The sequence below is a fragment of the Lagopus leucura genome, unplaced genomic scaffold, assembly GCF_019238085.1.
Source record: "Lagopus leucura isolate 7727_CA_CO unplaced genomic scaffold, USGS_WTPT01 Super-Scaffold_100012, whole genome shotgun sequence".
Classification (NCBI taxonomy): Eukaryota; Metazoa; Chordata; class Aves; order Galliformes; family Phasianidae; genus Lagopus; species Lagopus leucura.
This window is the reverse complement of record NW_024962267.1, coordinates 2,963,139-2,987,292: the sequence shown is the minus strand read 5'-3', so window position 1 is coordinate 2,987,292 and position 24,154 is coordinate 2,963,139. Positions and strand designations below refer to the sequence as shown.

The following is a 24,154-nucleotide window of genomic DNA, read 5'->3' as shown; positions in this document are numbered from 1 at the left end:
AATGGAAGACAAAATATCAGGATAGAGTCCACTTTCAACAAAATCAATCTGTTAAGAGGTTTGCTTTTACCTTTATTTATTTATTTTTATTTTCTAGGTAGCATTCATACATGTGCAGGCTGAATAAGTCTAAAATTGGGAATTGGTCAAGAACACGTTTCCAGAGGCTAGCAATGCTATAAAGATCTCATTTTTTGTACTTTATAATCGTCTTGTAAGCAGACTTATTAATAATCTGTGCTGGCTGAAAGTGAGGACATCTGTTCCTGAGGAAATTTTCACATTTCTAAATTTCCTTTTCATTCCAAACTGGAAGAAAATGAAAGATTTGTCATATTTTCCATAAATGCTCTAGAAATTAATAATTCCAGGTTCGTGCTCTCACACAAAAGTAATGCCCCATTAATTAACTAGGATATAGAGTATGTTCTTCTATCAGATAGAGTTCTTCTATCAACTGTCAAACTGCTTCATTATAACCCCAGAGAATTCACATTTTGGAATATCTAGTTTTCTAGACCAGTCAACATTCCTTATCTGTTTTTTTTTGTTTTTGTTTTTGTTTTTAATTTAGTGATTTTTAAATAAAGTAGGAAAAATGTATTACATCAGAGTGACACAGTGCCAATACAGTTTATACATCCTTTTATGTTGTACACAAACATATTTACAAGTATACATATATTGCCTATATGCGCAACTAGCAGTGTGGAACTAAAGACTAATTTCTCCCAGTTTTTGTTTAAAGCTGATTTAATACTATTTTCCAGAAAACAAAAGCAGTAAGAGCTTTTCCAGCAGACATGACCTCCGTTCCTCTTAACAGGGGACATAAGAGTACTCTGTCTCTTAAAGTATCCCTTTCTTTAAATTTTTTGAGAACAAAATTATCCTGAAGACATTATGATGCGGAGAAGAATCAACTTAGGAGGAACAAAACTGAAATTATCCTCAAAATTGCCTGCTATAATCACATTTAGTGCTATAGGAAACACAAAATTTTGATCCTAGAAGAGAACAGAATGTGCTTATAACACAGCAACTCAGACTTCATTTTAGGGCACCCACAAGTTAATTGCTGTCTTCAAGAACATGCAAATACATTTCTTGATTTACTTTGTGTCTACTCACATGCCAGACTACAATAGAAGCAATCAAAAAAGCCATTCCATGGCAAACAGAAAATCCGCACCTATCAAATGCTGTGTGCTCCACCTAAATTAATTTTCCTTTGTAGAATTACAGTGAACTTCAACCTAACCCTCACCTTCAGACTTACACTACAGTTTATCAATTTCATACATACTTGGACTTCCATGTGACTCGAGTCCTGCATTGCGAAAACATGCCATTTAGCACAGTAGTGATCTCACAGCATTTGCTATAGATGGAAGGGACTTCTGGAGATCACCAAGTTGACTGCCCACAGCAAGGTGAACTAGAGTGGGTTGCTCAGAGTTTTGTGCAGCTGTTTGAGTACCTTCAAAGACGGAAGCTCTGCAACTTCTGTCCCCGTGTTTGACTACCATCCAAGGAACAAAATTGTTCTTACGTTTAAACAGAATCTCCTGCACCTCAGTTGCATGTTGCCCCAGTAAATAGTCTGGCTCTGCTTTCTTTACTCTCCCTATCAAGTATTTGTACAAACTGATACAATCCATCTAAAGCATCTCTTCTCCAGGCTAAACAGTTGCAGCTCTCCCAGTCTTTTGTGATACATCAGATGCTCCAGTGGACCTTTGTTGGCCTTACTGCATTACGTTCATGTCTTATACAGGGAAACCAAAACTGAACTCAGCGCTTCAGATATGACCTCACCAGTGCTGAATGACAGGGGGATCATTACTTTCCTCACTGTCCTGGTTATGCTCTTCCCAATGCAACCCAGAAATCTGTTGTTACTTTTCTGGCTCACATTCAACTTATTACTCCCAAGACTCCATTTGCAGATCAACTTGTCATAATCATGTCAATGCAATCACTGCAAAATTAATTTAGTACAATTGGTGTTGTAATCCCAGGCAGCATTTGGCTTTGGAAATTTTCATATTTTCAGAATATTATGTTATCATACCAGTTATCTCCCTTTTCTCATATTAGGTGTGTGGGAAAAGTTGACAGATAAGTATCAACCGCACAATTACCACCCAATTCTTGCTTCAATACATACAAAACATCTTCCCACCTACAGTCTAACCACTTACCTTTCTTTTTCCCAAAGGCTTCTTTCCAACAAACACTGTCCATAAGGGGAATAAATACACCCAATTGGACCTGATAATCTTCTTCAGCTGCATGCTTTGGACAATTAGTGGTAAACAGCAGGAAGTCCAAGAAAATCTAGTGGACAACTACAGAAAAGCTTGTCAACAGGCACATTCCTACTCATGACCTTTATATGAAGTTGTGAATCTTCTCATTACACACCTTTAGCTTAAACTCTGTTTACAGCAGAAGACTCTGGTCTTGATGACTCACTGTACAGTAATGCCCTGGGTCAGCACAAGAGGCTGGAGCCCTCCAGCTCCCCAGCTGAGATCGTTTCTTCCCTACAGAGCAGTGAGTCAGAGGAGCCCACTGCCATCTGAGTTTATGCTGCTAGAGCTATCCTAATCATTTCTCAATTCAATTGCTTTTCATGTAGATTTGATTTTCTCTGCTTTGTTTTACTTTAACCTCCATAGGTGTAGACTAGCATTCAATGTTTATACAGCCCATCTACAAAGGTGCCATATAAAGGCTAAATTTTATCTTTCTTAAGGAGCCTATCTTGTGCAAGTGATGGCTTTTTATCATTTCAGACCAAGTGTTAAGGCACATCATTTATAATATTAAAATTAAGTTTAGACTAAAGAACCTGAAAGGTACTTCATTAATACAGGGTAATTAGGAGAATTTCAGCATTCTGTTCTTTCTTATTCAAAGTGTAATTTGGATTAATAGCTGGTATATAAATATGTATGTATCTTGTACACTACATAACATACAACAGATCTAACGGGATATTATGCTTCTTTACAGCTCTTAGATTTCCTTAGTTATACAGACAAGTAACTCGAGAGTTAAAAGTCAATTATGTGATATCAGTAACAGCTGCAGGAGGCTTCACTACTGCTCAGCACTATGAAGTTTACGTAAGGAAAAACTTGGAACTGTGAGATATATTAACTGTGCAGAAAAAAATAATCATTACATTTCACTCTCTGCTTCCAGTACAGGAGTCATAGCTTTGTATTACAGACCCACCAGCACTATGAAAATCACCTCTAAGATGACAGCTGGCTGTGATCAATACTTCAACTCTCCCACCTCTGTCACCATTTCACTACTCAGAATAATAACAGGAAAGGTATCATCCCTGTGAGAAATCAGTGACTGCCAGATGATCCTTACTGAAGACTGCAACTTGACATCATGTACCAAAGAGACTTCCTTGCAGAGGAAACCCACATATTCCTCTTCCTTTCCCTCATTTGGATGCCTATCCCTGCTGGCTTTCCCACATCTAATAATTCTTTAAACAAGTGAAGGGAGTCACTGGTACAAGAGGTTACAAAGAGATCACAATGTTAGATGAACAATTCCAAAGAACTGTTGATACACGTCGCGTGCATTTGATTATTTGTAAGGTGCCAGTTACAGGCTTACGCCTACTATTGAGTGTTATCTCAGGTTACTCTGCTCATGAAAGCCATGTGTTCTGTAAATCTAACATCCTTGCGAAAACCTCAAGTTAAACTTGAGACAAACACAGAAACCCCCAAAATGTCAAAACCGCTGTAAACATGGAATGATTTTTGACTGTTATAAAAAAAACAAAAAAAAAAAAAAAAAAACACAAAAAATGGTCAAATAAGCATTGGTCAATTCTGGCACCCCCATTTTCTTCATCTTGCTGACAAGTAGCAGAGATAATCAAGGGAACAGATTTCCCCAAATGTTAATATACTACATCATTTCTATGGACTAAATAAGAAACTAGTACACAGACACAGAATCACAGAATATTTGAGTTGGAAGAGACCCTTAAAGGTCACGTCCAGCCTGGTCCAGACTTTGAATGCCTCCATGGACAGGGCTTCCACCACATCTCTGGGCAAGCTGCTCCAGTGCCTTACTGCACTACATTCCAACCTAAATCTCCCACCTCCTGGTTTGAAACTGTTTCCCCTTGTCCTCTCACAACAGACCCTGATGAAGAGTCAGCCCCCTTCTTTCTTATAGCCCCGCTTTAGATACTGAAAGGCTGCCATCAGGTATTTCTAGAGCCTTCTCTTCTCCAGGCTGAAAAAGCACAGAATATTAGAAGCTCTTCTTTTTGCAAGAAGAAATTCTTAGCAAATGTCTGTTAATCAGTAATAGAGGCATAAATATTAGCAACAGAAAGAGCCACGGCAATTTGGATCAAAAAGCACTGTTACAAGAATCCATGTGAGAAGCGAAAGGAAGTTGCTAACAGTAGCGGGAATCTGCACTCTGACAGAACACCACTAATAGCAGCTCTGCACAAGTAATAAGCTCCCAGTATCCTCTAGTAACTTGTCATTGAAACCCTTCCCATAGATGAACAGTGGCTTGGCTGTCATACTTCTGTCACCTGGACATTTTAGAAATTGGTTTTAATGGTGTTTTCTCCAGGAGCTCAACACATATCTCCAATTTAATTCCTAATTTTGAGATTGGCACGAATGTTCACCTATAAATAGCCCTTTATAAAATACATTCAAACTGTACCTATTTTCTATACTCTGCTTTCTTTTAAAGGAATATCCCCAGCTTAAGTGTAAACACAAGCCTATATTTTCTTCCAAGCAACAGAGGGGCACACCAGCCAACAGTTACCCATGAGGAGGGTGATTATACACCATGTTGGTCACAGCTGGCAAGGCAGAGCTCCATCCATGCCAAGACAGACTGATACTTCCTCTCCAGTTAGAAGCAATCATTTTCCTGTGTGATATCTACTTGTTTTAGTGACCAAAGCCCAAACACCAACTCCATGAAATAAAAACAAAAATACATGGCAGAAGCTTAACAGCTAAACTGAGAGAAGCACAGAGAAATGGATGAACACTGTACAGTACACGTTTATTTGGAATGTATTTATTATTAATGCTATACTGTTATAATTTTAAAAGGAAATTCATTTGAAGTATGAAATAAATTGCTTTTTAGTTATTTTCTATGTCTTTTCATAAGGAAGTTATCAATGTCCAATTCAGTTTCAACTGAATTAACTATCCAAGCAAAAAAAAGTCCCAGATTCTCTTATTAAAAAAGAAATCATAAAGATAAAAAAAAAGAGAGAGAAAGAAAGAAAAAAAAAAAAAGGAGAAAGTTACTGTCAGTGAACATCTGCATCCACTTGCACACTGGTGAATGACAACTGAACAGATGACAACAGTAAGATCATGTCTACTACACAGGGAACTACGCAAGAAATCTAATAATATTGCAGCCTATAAACAGGATGGGCAGAAATAACAGTCACTGCCTCACCCAACCAGCCAAGAGGAGGTTTTGGGTTGCTGGAAATGCACAACGTCCATACTTATCATTCCAAATGCAGTATCCTCTCTAAAACTCCCTGTAATCATAATAAATCACCACTACTGGATGATTTAGGGATTATGAAGATCAAACGTCCACACACAGCACGTATACCAGAGACACTGACAATGCTTTAATGTATTGCCACTTGAATTAATTTTGACAGTTTGCCATATATACAGACACACACGCTCACACACCTGCTCATTGCATTATGTCACCCTGACTCACTAGGAATTATACAGCACTGAACTAAAAACGAGTCAGTTGAGGTTAGCTTTGAGGCTGAACTATCATTATAAAAGTAAAATTTCAAACAAAAGTCATGAATTTCCATACGCTTAATGTCTAGAGTGTATTGACCTGACTAATCATGAACCATGAGGCTGGATCAGCTTAAATCAGTGCTGCTGGAAGACTGCTGTTCCTTATAGTCAAGCTATACCTGGCCACATCAAGCTATTCCATCAGCTGAGGAAGATCAGCTTCACCTTTAAGAAACAATCCATAGACATAGATACCAGAGGACAAGAAAGGAATTGTAAGATCAGATTGGTGAATTAGGCAGCTATCCCATCTGATCTGAGCTCAAGCTGTTGCTTGTAAGGCACCAGAAAGCATATTACAACTACTGTGCAAACATGAGACACAAGTATCTAGAGAACATGAGCCAGGTATACAGAAAACACTGAAAAACATTACTTGACTCAGACATAAGATTGTTGGACCACATCAGAAACGTGTTTAGTTAGCACACCTTCTGGAGAATTCAGCCAACCTCAATCCATTGAGATGGCTCTAAAAGGGAGGAGTGTTACCCTCTCATTTTGTGCCAGATAAGCACACTGACAAACCTTATTTTCATATGTTCCTCTCACAGAGGACAGTCTTGGAGGGATAGGCAGAGCTGCTGCTTCTTAGCAGAACATGTATGGAATCACATAAAATAAAGATGAAAAATTATATTTCGCTCAGAACAACAGATGGCACTTTATCTTTTTAGGCCAACCAAAACTACAGCACTATGCTATTAGTAAGATCGGCTTCAATTCAGCTTTAACCTGTCTTGCTTGCTTTAGAACTAGAGAGAATTGAGAGAGTAGTATCAATAAGCACTTACATTACGTCCTTAGAGCTGAAGGCGTTAGATAACTCAAGAGGGGATCTTTAATTGCTAACATGTCTTAGCAAAAACAAACAAACAAACAAACAACAGCAAACAAGCAAACAACACAACAACACAAAATTGATGGATGCTATGAAGAAATATGTTTCCATTGCAATGTCAAACTAAAGTCATCTTCTAAATTACTAGGTAACATTATCATTGTGCTCAGTTACAGTTTCTAAAATCAACTTGGTGTTTAATGAAAGGGATAAATGAGAAGGAAGGGAAAAAAGAAAAGGCTGTTAAGGTATTTTAGCACCTCATCCATAACTATGATGGCCTCATCAGGTAAAGCCGCTAAATCTTACAGTTATGAGATTACCTCAGAAAGCAAAGCTTATTTCTAAAGCACTCATCATCATCAGATCCAACTGTTAGAGGATATACTTAACGTTCTAATCTATTTTTTTCTCTTTTATACGTGAGTGAAGGTCAAGGATAGGGAAATCAGGAGAAATGGTTTCCTTGAAAGGGAAACAATATATATAACTTCAGAAGGATCTAGATTCTTTTCCTGACTTTGCTAGTTGATTCATCAAACAAACCAAAAACCACACCAAACAACCAGTAGGTTAATTCTGTTAACAATAGGTGAATATATATAGAACAAAATTTTCAAATTCTGTATTCTCAGTTGCACACAAAAATATGTAACCAAAATGTATATGTATAATATATGTATACCTTAAATCAAGTCAACTTTTAACCTTTAGCATGACAGGTATTATCCCCCAGACATAAAGAACTCTGTAAGACATGCAAAGTCCAAATCATAGCTCCCCCTGAAGTGTGTTTCTTACTGCTTTAAGACCTGGCAAGTTGGTCATCCTTTACACAGCAAGGGAAGTAAAACCACACTGCTCAAGCAGCCAGCTACTGTGAAACAGTTTGAGATAATAGGTATAAAATGCTTAATGAGATTCTCAGCACCACATTGTTGCTTGCCTATCAGTATCAAGAGTTACCGGAGCACCTATACTAAGTATAAGAAAGAAAGAAGAAAGATAAGAAAGAAAGAAAGAAAGAAGATGCACTCATGTTAGAAGTATTTCAGTACAGCTGTGAATTGAAAGTACGCACAGAACTTGTTAAGATGTATCACAGCATCTATTTTGATTTGTTCGTTAAGTGATTCTGTTGCAAAATCAGTGAACAGACCTGCAGAAACCTGCTCCAGGATGTAGTGCATGCAACATCAGTTATCAACTGATGAATTCCAGAAAAACAAACGAAAAAAAAAAAGCAGATGTTATATTACACAGAAAAATGAAAAATTATCAATTCATTTCAGATATCCCTCTCTTGTCCTTTCCAGTTCTCAGAAAGCTTTATCAACCAAAGTGACTGCAAGCCTCTCACTAATGACGAGCACAAGGCATTGTGACTATTCTCCACAAGCAAAACACGGAGGTCTGGTGAAATAGACTGCCAAGCAACCATAAGCAACAATCCATCATTCAGAGACAGTCCTCCTGCTCCGAGCAGTGGGAGCAGGTCCCGCCGCTTCTGCTCAGCCTGCTTCACTGCAGCGCTCTGCACTAAAAGTCACAGTCGCTCCACACCGCATGGACAGCCCGAGCCTACTCTCATATCGAAGCCTTAAAGCTGACGTGAAACTAAAAAGATGCAAACACTTTCTCAAATAATTGCTAAGAAAACCTCCCTGGATGAGAAGTACACGTTGTACAGGCAGCAAAAGAAAAAAGCAAATGATTTGGCATTATCTAAATGATTCCTGGCACTCAAAGGGTAATTCTACCTCAGCGTTAGGATAAATGTTAAATCAGCTCAGCCAGGCTACAAGTTTTGCTGTCTTTTCAATCTGCAGAAGCCACACGGAAGTTAAGGACAGCGGGAGGCAGCTTGTTGCTCCTACTGTCCTCTCACCCGAGCGGTGAAAGCAGCCGCGTTTGTCACCGACCAGAAAACTCGGCAACAGAACCTGACAAGAGCAGGGGAACGCTCGGCAGACAGCGCTCTCTCACGGACCGGCTCTTTCACAGCGGCTAACGCACCGCGACAGCCTTCCGTGGGACGCTGCAACCGCCGCCACGGGGAACGGAGCGCGCGGCCGCCCGCGCTCCTCGCCTCAAGCGCGCGCTGACCGTTACACCGCGCGGCCGCACCTGGCGCCCAGGTTTAAACCGCCGCGCGCGCAAAGCCTGCGGCAGCGGAGCCGAGGGCGAGCCTGGCTCCGGAGCGACCCCGCGGCGCCCGCAGGGCTGCGAGCAGCTCGTTCCCACAGCCCAGCCCTTCCGCGGGAGCCCTCCGGCGAAGCCGCGGGGGAACTCCGCTTTCGGGACGGCTTCCCGCTCGGCCTAGAACGCGAGGCCGGGGACACAGCCGGTGGGCGGCAGCCCGCAGGCCCGGCCCACGCAGGTAGCCGAGGGCCCTTCTCCCGCCACCGGCGCGGGGCTGCAGGTGGAAGGCTGGGCCCGTCCCTGGGGCGACCTCGCCTCCTAGTGCCGGGCCGCGGGCTCTGGACCCCGCCGGTCGGCCCTTGGACCTGTTCTCACCGGGCCGCTACGTGACCGAGCGACGGGAAAGGGAGCGCGGAGCGGCGCAGCGAGGCCGGGGGAGGAGGACCCGAAGCGGCCCCGCGGCCAGCGGCCGCCCGGGACGCCGCGTTACCTTTCGAAGAGCAGCCGGATCATGAAGATGCAGAAGGCCAGCGGGAAGGCGAGGTAGAGGTCCTCCGCCTGCGGGAAGGAGGCTTCCTCCGTGCTCTGCAGGTCGGCCCAGGTGACGTTGTGCGGCAGCCAGAACCGCTCGTTCCAGAACCAGGCAAGGATCCCTGCCATCTTTGCTTTGTCTGTCGCGGCGCCCCCCGCTCCGTTCTGCTCCGCCGGCCGGCCTCTCCCGCCGCGGCTGCCGGGGGAGAGAAGAGGATGCTGCCGCTGAGAGACGATGCCGGCTCCCCGCCCCGACTGCCCGGCTGGGGTAGCGGCCGCCCCGCCTGTCACTCGGCCACGCCAGCCCCCATTGGCTCCCGCCCGCTCCCCGCCAGCCGCCGTTGCGCGGTGTGCGGCTGCCTGAGGCTGCTCGGGGCCGGCCCCGCCGGCTGCCCGCGGCCGTCTTTCCCCCTCCCCTCCCCTGTCGCGGTGAGCCTGGGGGGCAGCGCAAAAAGCCCTTCCGAACCCGGAGCATCCGTGTCGTCTGAGGGAGCCCCCGCCCTTAGCGGTACCCACGGCTGTTATCCTCGTACTGAGTCGGACTGAAGGCGGGAGCCCTAGCTGAAAGGAGCCCCTGAAACGCCTCTCTACTTAAACCCGTGCACCAAACAGCAGTAAATGAGGCACGGACGGGTGCCTGGAGCACACCCCTCGGCAGAAGTAAATCTGAGGTGAGGGCTACAGCTTTCTATTGCTAGATAAAAAGTCTCAGCATTTATGTAGATCATGACTTTGTTATTTTACAGCCTAGTCCTAGCAGCTACAACCTACAAGAGGAAAATTATAGCTGTATCTGCTACATTTCACAGAAAAGATGTAAAGCAAATTTCAGTGCTGTTGTGGCCTCTTGCCTATAGACTAAGTGGCTTAGGCATAGACAAACATACTTTGGTTCACTTCTCCCACACCATCCCCTTTCCTGACCTGCCTCACTTGATTTTTGTTGGCTTCAATTTTCTCCTCTGCATCATCACACCCTCCAGCTGGCTACTGAATTCCAAGAGAAGCTGACTGCTTTGCAGAGCACATTCCAGAATTTTTGTCATCCTGCTAGTAGGTTTGCTGCCAGCTTGCTCTTTATTTTATCTTTTTCCACTGGTTCTACTTGTCTTTCCTGAGAAACTAATTACATAGTTTTTTTTTTTTTTTAAACATCTGCATGCTGACAGTTCTATGCTGAAGAAAATCCTAAGGTAAACACACAGCACAACCATACAGTGAAAAATGCTACAGTTTTAACAAAACTTGTCATTTTTGTATATGGTGAACATTGCCATGTAGGACATTGTGAAGATGTTTCAGGGAATGCAAGATGGCTGAGGAGTCATGCAGGTGAATCTGCTATTGGATGCTTTCAGCTTATTGCTGAGCCAACAGACAACGTATTTGTGAAGTTTCTGATTCAGTGGTCCCTTCCAGGGCAAAGAGAAAAGAGCTGGTAGCTGGAGGCCACTCCATGGACACCTGGTTGTTCAAACCATCCAAAAAAAAAAAAAAAAAAGTGTGGACTGTAGCACTGCTCAGAGCTATCTGGTTCTTCACTTCCTTAGCTGTGGAGCTCACCACCAGTGCCCACCTGAACCCTTCACAAAGTTACAAGCTCTGCTGGCTCCAGCCCCATGCATAATTGTCTCAGAATCCTGCTCAGAGTCCCAGCATGAGCAACCTGCTAGAAGGTGGGGCTTTGCTGATTTCAGCTTAGAGTGAAACACACAGTGGGAGTCGCATGCCTCTAACACAGCCTTCTTTACCTACTAATCATGATTTTTCTGAGCATAAGATAGCATGTTTTATTTCCTCAAATCCACAAGACTTTTAACCAGTGCTCAAACCATAACTGGCTGCCGTCTACATTCCTTCTTCCTGCCTCTCTCCCTTGCCCTCACAGCCAGATCTCACACCAAGTCTGACTGACATAGAGATTCTCTTGGGAACTCATTTTCCAGCTCTCTCACCACCATCTGAGCTGGCTCCTGCACATTCGCATATGCCTCTCTTCAATTACAAGACCCAAATCTTCCAGATCTCTCTATTTTCAGCATTGACCTGTCTTCAGAGATATGTACATGTATCCTCAGAAGTATAAAGTTTTGAATTGATAAAGTCTTCAGGTAGTTTCAATAGCTGACAATATGCAGAAAACCATTGGCTTAATTAGTGATAATTGCATTTGAGACAATTTTAACTGGAAAATTTGTATCATTATTCTGCATCTAAAGGTGATCCATTTCTGCAGCATACTTTGCTATTCCAATGAGTACAAATATTTTTAATATTTGTCTTTTTCTAATACAATACAATAGTTCTTTCCCAGACATTGCAGAGGCTCATTGGTACTGGAATTTTGTATTGCTTACATGCAGATACAGGCAAGGAACTGGTTTTTGCAAAATGAACCTAGCCACAACAACAAGAAGAGGTTAACTCCCACTGAGCGACTAATACTACTCTGGCTTTTCTGGGAGAGTAGAATTATTTGGGGGCAACAGCTCTCTAAGGATATCTGAAAACATTTCTGAAACATTTGGGTGGGTGACCGTTAAAACCTTTTAATAGACTTCATATTACTACAGCAATCATGTGGAAGCAGCCAAGGGAAGACTACAGAATGAGAACACCCGAATCTTGTGCTGTGGAGAGGTGATACTACAGGGGAGCTCAAAAACAGTTTTGCTATTACAGTGGTTAATAACCCCTTCTTTAAAAAAAAAAAAAAAACCTGCCATGGTTTTTTTTTTTTTTTTGTTCATCTGCAGTCAACAGGAGTTTGTATTGCACCTCTAAACTGCTTTGAGCCTGTTAGCATTCCTACAACTGCATCATGCTGCCAGCCATGACTCCAGGCTGTTCTTCTGAATGCCTGCTGATCCCAACAGGTGTGGGGCTTTTTTTTTTTTTTGCACTGTTAGTTATGTCAGTTTTTCTAATTTGCTTCACCCAAAAAGTAAAACCACACTGAGTAGCAGTCTGTTATGAGATCTATCCTAGACTTTCAAATCAGTCCTGACTTCCACATGGGTTTATTGTTGAACTGAATAAACTAGTCTGACTTCACCCAGTTACCAAGTGGCACACACTGAATTTACTGCCAGAGCTCTGCATAATAGAGCTTAAAAATACATCTGTGCAGTAGGTGTCCCCAGGTTATATCACTTCACAGTCCTCCAATTGTTTTTATCTTGGCAGACAAGCAGGTTTTGATACTTGGGAAGACATGCAATTGTAATTAGTTTGGCTGCTGTAAGATGATGTGTGGACAAGTAGCTTTAGTTGAAAGAATGGTTTATGTGCCTCGGGAGAGTTTGTGCGTTATGCTGGGCTCTAATTCAAGTTGACCCAAAGCAGAATTGCTCTGTGAGGGCTGGTGACTGGTCAGAAGGAAAAGAGGAAGCAAGGATTGAGTCACTATATATCCATGCCACATTTTTCCTCTATTGTTCACTTTGGTTTGGCTTCCTGCTCTAGCTTTGAAGAAAGTGTGACAAAGTGTACATTGTAATTATGATACAGTCATAGTTCACAATTTCAGTATTGCTTAACAACATAAGCTTGTGATAAGCTAATTAGACTCTATGCACACTATGATAAAGTTAGTCAATCTTTTACATCCATTTTGACTGATTTGTCCTGAAAGAAAGTTTCTAATTTTACATGCCAGCTCTTAGCACAGACAGAAAAAGGGCTGATTTTTATCTCATTTGAACTAGTTACAGTGTTACACTTCAATTGGCACTTCAGATAGATCCATTTCATGCCTATTTGTGTGGCCAGGTTTGGGCTAGAACCTCATCACAATCCACTTAGCATAGTAAAAAGAACTTTTCAAACCTTATTGCAGTTCAGGTTATTGCTGCATGGAGTTATATGGCTCTTGTCTCAGCATCTAGTGATACTCTGGGGGACTGCAGACTTGAAGTAGTCCAGCCTTATTTACATGTACTGCAAAATCTGGGCACTAACTAACCACATAGCTGTGCCAGACTCTACAATGAGCACATAGCCTGGAGTCTGTGCCAGCTTCACATCAGCTGCAAGGGGACAGACAATACCTGACCAGAGAGCTAATCTGGCATAAAAAAGCAGCTACTTCAGTGCTAACCCATCAGAATACTTACACTGGTTTTACATTGACAGTGCAAGTCTGAGAGATCAATACTTGCCTCCTAGTGGCTGGAAGTTTTGTATCAGTTGTGGCAGCCTGAGTTACCCACTGTGTTACCTAACCACAGTCCTAAGAACTCTGAAACTCACCCTCAGAGTTAAATTGACTTACTGGTCATCTTCAGCCAGCTTCCAAGGTGGCTTTTATATTCTGCCCAGAGGAACACTTACCCAGTTATCTCATTTCTTTTTCCTCACATGCTCTTTTAAATGTAGTTATACATTGTTAGTCATCTGTTAACACACTTGTGTTTCACACATGAATGAGGCCATTGCTATTTAGCATTTGGTTTAAAGACCCCAGATATAAATTGTTAGCTGCCTCAGTGCTAAATGACAGGCAACTTGCCAGCAATAGATTTTTATTTTCTTATTATGTAGCTTTAAATGTCTTCCTTAGAAATTTGCTGTACTTTCATCACAAGTGTACAGGGAGACCTGCGCATGTTTGGTTTGACTGAAACTATCAATTAATGCCAACTTATCAGATTAACATTTTCATCTCCTCAAATCATAAAATATATTACTCTGACATTTTTAAGCCAGAGTGTCCATTTTTCTTTGTAACAACATTGCAAGAGTAAGGTTATTTCACTTAAGTGAATTGGAAGCAAAAGTATAAATTAAAGGATTGGTTAAAATTGGGCACATCATGGCTGTGTGATACAAGTCTAGAGCTTTAAAGCTCTAGATAGTAATCAAAGAGTTCCCTACTTTCACTGGCAAGGTCAGCACTCTCAAGATGGCAAGTCACACAGATAAGGCAGCTAACTGGCAAAGGTACTAGACAGCTAGACTGGTGACCCAGTGGCCACACTCCCTGCTGGCAGAATGCTGTCTCTTCTCTATCCTGAACATAACTTACTGCATCCTGTAAATAGGCTCATAAGCCTGTAAAAGGAAGCTGACACTATTTTGTCTCCTGCCTCTGTTACCAGAGCACAGCTACAGTGAACATTGAACAGCAAATTATTTAGGTATGGCTTTAAGCATTTTCTCACTGGGACCTGCAGTATTCAATTTCTCCTTTCTGCCCAGAGTCATGCAAAGCAGGACAGGCTTCTCAAGCTACATTTCTGCTCTACTGTGTATTTTCACTTTAGCTAGTTCATGCTGGGTAACTAATCAACAGAAAATTGATGTTTTCTTCACCTTGATTATGAAAAAAGGATGGGTTCTGTATCTTTTATCAAAACAAAAAAAACCATTTTGTCAGATGTTATATATAGGTATTATGTTCTAATTATATCAAACAGTTACATACTTTGATGTATTACTTAATCTTTGACAAGTGTCATCATTTTACCCTCCCTAGCAGGCTTTTGCCTCCACTTTGACTTAGAGTGGCTGTAGCCAATCTGTGTTCTCTTGAGTCCTTACTTTCACTTGAAGTCCCAGAGCTGCCACACACTGTGCTTGACTGCACCCTGAGAGTAGACGAGGAACTCTTTATGTCAGTAACAGGCACTCCAACAAAATCTCTCTAGTGATTTATCATTCTTCAACTCATTCTCACTCACAATGCCTCCTGGATTAATCAGTGGCTTAACTAACATTTTTTTTTTTTTAATTAAAAAATGTAGATATTTATGCATCAAAATAAGCATCCAGCAGAAAAGGTAAGAGGACTTGTTCACCTACAGAAAGCATTCACCCAAATTTAATATTGGTATAGCCTCACCTTGAATACTGTGTATAGTTCTGCACTCCTCAATTTGAAAAGGATGTTGAGGTCCTCGAAGGCATCCATGAGAGGGCAGTATAGCTGGAGGGAGTATAGCAGTATAGCAGGAGGCAAGTCCTTTGAGGAGAGACCAAGGACATTAGGTTGCCCAGCCTGGAGAAGAGAAGATCATTAGGTGGCTTCATTGTTCCCTGCAGATCCCCGAAGAAGGAAAGAGAAGGAAAGCAGAAAAGCAGAGAGGGGCTAGGCTCTGCTTCTGGAAGCCAATAACACAAGACACACAAGAATAACACAGAGCTGTGCAAGGGGACATTCAGATTGGACACAAGGAAAATCTTGCCTAATGCGAGAGTGGTGAAACACTAAAGTGTGTTTCCTAGAGAGGTGACCAATACCCCATACCTGTAAGGATTCAAGAAGCATTTAGATAATGCCCTCAGTAGCAGAGCACTTAACTTCTGGTTAGCTGAGCAGTAGTCAGGTAGCTGAACTAATTGATCTTTTGAGGTCTCTCCCAATCAAGAAACTTTATTCTTTTCTATTCTACTCCATCCTAACAGGAATCTTCCCTTAAACAAATAATGTAGTCTAGGCTAAGAGGGAGTACGTCAGCATCTGTATCAGGCCAATGAGCATCCTTATTTCAAAGCAGACACAGAGGAATATAAGTGAATTTTACTTAAGCCCTTGCTAGTCAAAGAGCAAGTTACCTCAACTCTCTCTCCTATACTCACTGTCTACGACATGGAAGCTGTAGAGTGCCTGCACTGATCTCACAGGAAGAACATAACAATCAGAAAGAGCAACGCAGAAGGCCAGCAATACAGAAGGCATAATAACAAGTGTACTAGCACAAATAAAAAGGTGTCACAGAAAATAAATACTCACCTGTTGCTAAAGAGTTAGACTTACAGGGAAAACTCCACAAGGAAGGAATCCCAAACCAGAGATCCTTCCCCAGTGGCAGTCAGCTTTTAAATGGTGCCTAGAAGAGGTGCAGCCAGGGTTGCACAGCTAAATTACCTTCACCTGTGCTTCCAGGACTGACTGGGTTCCTTTCCCAGGTGCTCAATCAGTGCTTCAGGCCATGACTTAACAGTAACCACAGAGAATTCTCAGGGAATTTAGCACGATCTCCATAATTAACATTAGATACTCATTAAAAAGTTTATTCAATAGATACCATAATAGACCTTAATATATAAACAGTACGCTACGGAAGCAAACATGTACAGAAGGCCCTTGGCCTGAAGAACTGATTTGATAGTTTGTTGCTACACTGTAACAATTCACAGCAAATAAGTTACTATATTTACATTGATGCTACATGACATTGCTATGGAAATCATAAGCCTCTAAAAGCTCAAAGAAAAATTCACAGTGCTGTTTTGGAGATATTTACCAGAAGAATAAGGTAAACTTCGAAAAGATTTTCAAAGTTTTTCTGAATGACCCACTGTACTACCAACAAATATACAGATAATGTAACATAATCAAGAGCTTAGCTTACATAACTATTATTCTAGAGCAAAAAAGAACACTCACCCATCCTAGGCTTGTGTAGGAAAATCCAGTGGAGAGGATCTCCAGAAGAGCTCCTTCTCCCCCAGCGCTCAGCTCTTAAATGGGTCTAGGAGAGGTGGAGCCAGGCTCTACCACTTCTGGCAGCATGGGTGAATTGCCTTCACCTGTGCTCCTGTGGCTGACTCATTGCTCGCCTGAGGTGATCAATCAGAGGTTCAGGCTGTGATTCAGCAGTCCCCATACACCCACTAAAGTTGTTTTACAGTAACTTCACTAAGAAAGAATTCATCTGTGAAAGTATACTTATAATATTAGCTTATCAAATGCTTTATATGTTAATTTAAAGAAAAGATTTAAAAAGTGGTAACCAGCAGTAATGGTTTAGAACCTTGTAGTGGAAGTCCTGAGTCACGGCCTGACCCAGTGATTGAGCACCTGGTGGGAAGGCAGGGCCAACCCGGGGCAGCTCAGGTGCACGTAATGCCCCTGAGTGACTGGAAATGGTGGAGTCAGGATCCACCCCTTCCCAGACCTCATTTAAGTGTTGGCAGTGGAGGTACAGGTTTCTTGCTGAAGGTCCCTACTTACTTGAGGCTTTGTGAGGGTAAGAACTTTTTTTTTTTTCTTTATGTGCTGATGGTTTTGTACTCGAGCAAGTTCTTTCTTGCTGCAGCTTAGGACTTTGCTGTTCTGCTATCATTACTGTACTTTCTTTCTATTATGTTATACATCGCTATTGTTAAAAGTTTTCTGATTTGCGTATAATGTTATGTTTGCTGAAGTTATGCTTATTCTTGAGAAGGTTAAATCGGCTCCATTACTGGGTGATTGTTTTTTTTTCTAGAGAGATAGTGCAACTCTGTGTTGATGTTTCTTGTTTTGTACGGGGAAGATTACTGGTGTGATTATTCCTTTTCCTGCTATGTAAAGCAAGGCAGATTGTAAAGCAGATACCTCAAAGGTGGTCATCTCTAGAGTGTCGAAGAAAAATGTCAAGTGGGTAAGTTATCTTAAAGAATCCTTTAAGAAGTACTTGCTAAGACGTACAGGTTTAAGCTTATAGTCTATATACTATGATTTAACTTTGTAAGTATTTTATTATCTGGACTAAAAGGGGTTATTAGAAACTTTTTCTATTTGTTATCTTTAATGTAACTTTTTGTTGAGATTCTTTTCCTTGTTAAATAAAAGTTTTGAAGTCTATGAGGTGTTTGTGTTATGGCCTAGAATCCATAAGGAAACTAGGACTAAGGTAAGAAAAGGCAACTTGATATTAGAGATTTTGTGACTTTTAAATCGTTGTGTGCAATTTATCTCTAAAGTAAATTTTATCTCTAACTTCAAAGGAATGTTAGCAAGCTGATAGAAAAGACAATTAGATGAGTTTATTTTCTATTTGCCATCATGTTGTTGCTAGTTTGCTGTATCTACAGTACGTTTAGGTTTCATACGAATTAGAAGTAATGCAATGAGTAAGGCTATTTTTTGTTAATGCTTACAGTCAAAGAGCTTTCTAAGAATTGACCAGAACGAATCCAGTGTGACAATGAATGTATTTATCAGAAACAAAATTTATGCAGGGGACTTCAATGCATTAGACACAAAAGGGATGATGTAATTTGTTCATTTCCCAGTCAACAGCTGATACCGTTGAGGTTAGTGATCTTGAGCGCTGTATGGGAACTGAGTTGCAGTATTAAACTATGTGCTGTGAAGTGTTCTTTTGCTAGGGCTGCCTGCTGCCATTCCAGCTTCTGTTATGATGGAGAGGAAACCTTCTGCACAATGAAAGGGGCTAAGCTGTAATTTAGGAAATTTCGCAAACAGAAATTGTACTGGAAAACACTTTTTGTTAGCTAGCTAAGTTCATAAAAGACAATGATAAATACAGCTGTAAAAGCTCAGGAGCTTCCCTGGTAAGCAAGCTCTGTATCCAGACAGCTAAATTAAATAGGAGAACTCCAAACCAAGCAAGTGAGAGTAGCTAAATATTATCAATTAACATTGGCAGGCCTTTTTTAATAAAGTCTTTTTTCTGATATTTATTTTCTATCAAAATATTGTTTTTTTTTCTTGCAAAGGATTCTCCATGGGAAGAAAATAAAATGGTATAACTTGATGTTAAACACAGTATTCTAACTAGCAAGTTTATTAGCATCATAGTTTGCTATTGTTTATCAATGAAAGAGGTTTTAATTTACTAAACCCCAAGTAATTAAAACAGGAAGGCAATGCTGATAGAAACAAATGAAATAATGCAAACCACAATGCACTCAATTTCTAGCTATGCATCTAGTGTAGTAACAGAAGATGAAAATCAAGCTGGCTGGGGCCCAAAGTGTTGACAGTAGAAGGAGGAAAGGGAGGTAGAGAGAGGCAGTTTAAAATAAGGAAAAGATGATCTTTATCCTGTTGCATCTTCCAGTGGATTTGATAACCAAGTACGTATTTTTGTTTCTGCCCGTTGGGGCAGGTGGAAAATGGGGAGAGATGTTCTGATGTGACTGACTGAATCTGAATGACACAGATGAGGCCAGTTCTCTCCCATCTCATTACAGTAAGTTGAGGCTGTTTGACCCTTTTCTTCAGAGCAGTTTTAGCCACATGTGGGACTGCACCACTCTGGTCCACAATGGATGGAAAACTACAGCCATTATGAGTGGAAGGCTGAGCTAGGATGGGTCAGCTGCTGCCTGGGTCACAAAGGGAAATTTTCTTGTATTGAAGTGGGATTGTGACAAATGATTTGAGGAAACAATGGAGGCAGGCATTCCACTATAGCAACACATTTTCAAACAGGCAAAAGCTCTTCTCATGGACTGTCATTGAACTGACACATACACACACAGCAGTACTGTATTGCAAAATGCGCCCCTCATAATTTGCCCATCTTTAAATTAATGCCACCCTTTTAAATCGTGTGAAGTTCCCTATGATATATTATTTTCAAGTCTTCTAGAGTACAGTTTTCAATATGGGAAGGGGGATTCTGCCATTTTTATCAAAATGCTTAGTTTCTAGATTAACTTTAACCTGTGTGGTTAAATCAATGCTCCCCTGGCATGTTATTTTGCATCGTATACTGTGCCTGCTGTTATGCAGTTTTCTAGATATCACTTGAAATCAGTCAGGTAGTAAAGTCACAATACAGCTGCTATAATCCTCTATTTCTTGCAATACATGTAACTTTTCCTTGTCCTATAATATTGTAGTAAAAAAGAGTATATCAACTATAATATTTTATAAGCTAGTCAGAAAGTATAGGATTTGAACAAAGTCTTGGGATTAAATCTGTAACCCATCTTGTAGGGCTTTACACTATTATTCTTTGACTTAGCTTCTGGGGTATTAGAAAAAGAAAATTCATTTCATAAATACTAATGCGTTGTCCTCAATAGAACTGGTCAGCATTTATATACTTAATTGATGACTTTTAAAAATAAAGTTTGGAAAAATACTTTACAGCTGTCCTTTTGGTAAATTCTGTCTATTTTGCAAAATCAACTATGCAATATAGAGCAAACCAGGAATTAAAAACTGACACTGGACATTAAGCAAAGTATAAGTGTCTGCAAGAATGGGCTGCTTTGCTAACAGCATGAGTAGTCATCATGTGAGGGAGCAGTTAGTGTCAATTTGTCAACTCCTTTTAGCTGAAGTTGGCAGTGGTGGCTTACATTTTTTTTTTCCATCAGTCAGTAACTGGAAAGACCCACCAGTCAATGCTTTGGAGGTGTTCTTTTGTAAAATGAGAATATTATTTAGGTATTTGAATGAAATTGTTGTTTTTACTTTCTGCATCAATGATTTTTTTCTAATGCTTGCCTTTTCCAGATTTCTCACTGCGTTCTAAGCCGTTCTTCTTTCTCACCTGACTGCTTATATTCTGCCCTTTCCTGTCTGTGTGGTTATTTTTCTACTCACTCTTCAAACTCAATATTCACTAAATGTAAGTTGTGAGAATGTGTATTTTTATTGCAGTATAATTTGAGATAGTTAACAGGTTTGAGTGCACTCTGTTATATTTGGTCTCATGCTGATTTGATTACAAAAAAGCAAGAGGAAAAACAGCATCAACTATACAGGCAGAGGATGTTTCAAACAGGAATTAGCAGGCTACTAAAACACGCTTTCAAATTCACTCACCCACAAATATCGAAGACAATTGGTGTGTTTACCACAACATTCTCAGCACACTTTGTCATCTAGTAAAACATAGCATGGAATGAAGTGAATGCAAGCATGAGCAAGGATTTTGCCATTGCCAGTTGGTTTTGGAATAACACTCAAAGATTTTCAATTTTAGGGATGAAAAGGTACCATCTGTAAGTAATGTATATTGCTGAGGAAATAGTTAGAACACAAATAGAATTTGCGTTCTAAGAAGAATCAGTTTTTCATTCTTTTATATCAGTGCTGTTTTTTTGTGCAAAAGGCTCAGGTACTGGGGGGGGGGAAGCAACTGAAAGGAGCATCGAGAAGCCTATCATGAGCAGTATTTTTTTTTCCTGTCTCAGAGGAACACAAGGCAGAAACAATAGAAAAAAATTCAAGCTCTGGTGCCATTGATTGGCTCATGGATCATGTGAAGCTGCTAAAAAGGGAACTGCACCTGACAGTGGCTGATCTAACAATATTTGTCATTTGTCTGGCAGGAGCAGGTATTAGCTGATCAGATATCTTGTCCATAGCATTACACCACATTCCTTAGAAAGGGCTATTTCCCATTCTAGTAGCTAAAAGCATCAGAAAAATAACAGTTCCTCACTTGTGAGATTTGCCAATGCAGTGTGACCAATATAGCCATGCCGTAAAGTTGGGTTAGAGAGAATATCAAGACAGTAGTAGCTTGTATGTTCTCAGAAGCGGAGACCCAAACATTCTTGGGGAGGCTGTGGTTAATCTGTTCCCACCTCCACCTCTCTCCTTATGCCAGGGCTACACAGACCAGCAGACACCATGGCTATGTTAGTTGTATGGAAAATATCTTCTTGAGATTATCACTGAGTTCTTCTGTTACTACTTAAATGATAACCCATTTCAGGTGAGTACTGTGGCATTATCTAGCAATTCTAATGCTGTCTGTTAACAGTGAATTCTTGTCCCTCATCTCATCTGTCTCTGATAACACATTGGGATTGGTGTTAAGAAGAGATTAACAGTCTTGGCTTTCCTTGGCTAGCTATTAAGAACCTTTAAAAATAAAAAATCTTTCCAATGCAAAGATTTGTTAAGTGGTTTTAAAAGTAGAACGAATATGTCTCTGCATAACTCCACTATTTATCTGCCAATCAGATTCCACTTTTATTTCCCTGGCCAAATAACTGATACTGTGGCAGAAGAGACCACCTAGAAGTTTGACTCCTGAGTTTACTGTTCTTTTTAAACTTCAATATTCTTAATCCTTAAATCCTATGACCTCCTACTTTTAATGTGATTTTGTCCTTAAGCAGATAATGCTAATCAACCGCACCCTTTTAATCCTATCAATGTTACCCATTAAGTCAGGAAATATATTTCCCTTTGCAGACCTGCTATAATATTGTTAGCTGGGGACACCTAGAGATGCTTTCATTACCATGACTCATGGCCTTATTTTCCCAGCACATCAATTCTTGTCTATTACTTCCTTTAGCTGAAGATATCCAATTCACCTTGATGTCAGGACTTCTTAAGGGAGCATTAACAGAGTTTAAGAACCTTCCTGCTTTAAAAGGGAGCAACATTAAAAGAGGTACACAAAGGAGTATACTGTTCTAAGTACCTCAGCTACTAGGGAAAGATTTTTAAGCTGAAACACAGCTTAGTCTTCCTGCAACTCTGAGGAGCTTTATTATAAGCATCCTACTCCTGAAATTTTCTTGTTGCCTTAGTGAAACACTACTGCTTCCTTTGAAGTTAATTTTTACACAGGGATAGTATACAGCATTTTTCTTTTTGTTGCTGTCTTAAGTACAGATTGAAACTTACATTCCTCTTTATTTCAAAACAAGTGAAGTAATTGCACACAAAAAAAATATCATAATGGCCTTGTATTATTTACAGTATTCTCCACAGGACTCTAGCACTAGCTCTGAAGTGTCTCAAAGTCTGTTAGCATTCCTTTCTTTCTGATGCTCTCAAGTTGTATGGTGATGCTGGTAGCCACACCAGGATTTGAGCAATTTCAATTTTCCTCACAGTCAGTTATGGATGTGTATCCAGAGCTCTCCTCATTCTCCTGGCTTCAGGGACAGTTGTTATCTCTGAAATACAAACCGGAAACAAAAGATGCATGAAAATTTGACTGCTGGCAGCAACTCGAGTCAGAACAGTAAACTACTTTCACTTTTTGCCTTTGGAAACAGAGAACATACCTGAAGCAATTTTTTTTTCCTATGAAAGTATTTTGGTATTCTATCCTGATCTTCCTTTTTTGCTGCAGGCAAGGCCAGAGCCCTGACCTTCCTTCCTAGCCTCTGCCCAATGTACAAACAGGTATTCCCTATAGTCTTGCAGGGCAGCTGGTAATTCTGGGCCAGCAGGCAGGAGAAAAAAAAAAAAAAAAAAAAACATGGAAGCACTGGTGTTTGTGTGTGTGTGGGGTGGGGGGAAGAGGGGAAGAGATGAAATGCATATTCAGAAATGTGTAACAAAAACAAATGTACAAGTATGAGCTAGAGAGCTGGCTGGTAACTTATTTTTGGATTTTCTGCTTACCTGGAAATTTATTGCATGCCTGCAGGGTAATCTTGTCCTGTCCCCCAGCACCCTGCTTATTGAGCCTGGTTGGAAAGCCCCTGCAAGTCTGAAGTCAGATTCAGAAGAATCAAGGAAACATAAGCTATCCTAACGGCTAGAGTCACCGAGATCAAAGACACTGGATAAGGGATTAATAAAAAGAGGAAAGGAACTCCAACAGTGAACTTGCATTAATTAAAGGCAAAAGAGATGTGGATACAATTTCCAGGTTGCTGTGTATCTGCTGTTCCTAGCACTCACTGTAGGGACTTAATCTTCATCTACCTTGACTGCACAATACAAGGGTTACTTGGCATTTCTTCATAAGCTGTAAGATATGAAATGGGCTAATAAATTATGAGAGTTCTTTAAAAAGTATTAACTGCTTAGAAAATTAGTAATGTATGAATAACTTAGTTTTGAAAATCCTATACTATGTTTAAGCATTCATTTTAAATCACTCCAAATTTCAGCAGTAAACACCTAAATTCCCACTTTCTAGGGATCAACAAAAAGACAGGCTAGAAGCTAAGAAAGATTAGCAGTTAGAGGAAAATATAATTGTATGACTACTCCCTTATGCCTGAGGTTTTACTCAGAAAGATATCTTTTTTTTTAATGCTGCTTTTGAATTATTTCTCTTTTGATGCCCTAACTTGAAGAGAGCTGACTGCC

At 40.7% G+C, this 24,154-nt stretch overlaps 1 protein-coding gene and 1 long non-coding RNA gene across 5 annotated transcripts in view; one reads left to right on the top strand and one right to left on the bottom strand.

Annotated features, from left to right (window-relative positions):
- The window catches only part of CERS6 (ceramide synthase 6), a 108,983-nt gene extending 99,443 nt beyond the window's left edge, over positions 1–9,540 (bottom strand). For all 4 annotated transcript variants that reach the window (XM_042875031.1, XM_042875033.1, XM_042875030.1 and 1 more), the window contains exon 1: positions 9,350–9,540. In XM_042875031.1, coding sequence (XP_042730965.1) covers positions 9,350–9,519 — 170 coding nt within the window. In that variant the 5' untranslated portion in view covers positions 9,520–9,540. The remainder of the gene's footprint in view (positions 1–9,349) is intronic.
- A 7,711-nt stretch (positions 9,541–17,251) lies between these two features.
- LOC122181960 lies at positions 17,252–23,790 on the top strand. The gene is made up of 3 exons (XR_006179640.1): positions 17,252–17,363; positions 17,604–17,759; positions 23,484–23,790. It is a non-coding gene; the product is annotated as an uncharacterized LOC122181960 (long non-coding RNA).
- Positions 23,791–24,154: the final 364 nt, after the last annotated feature.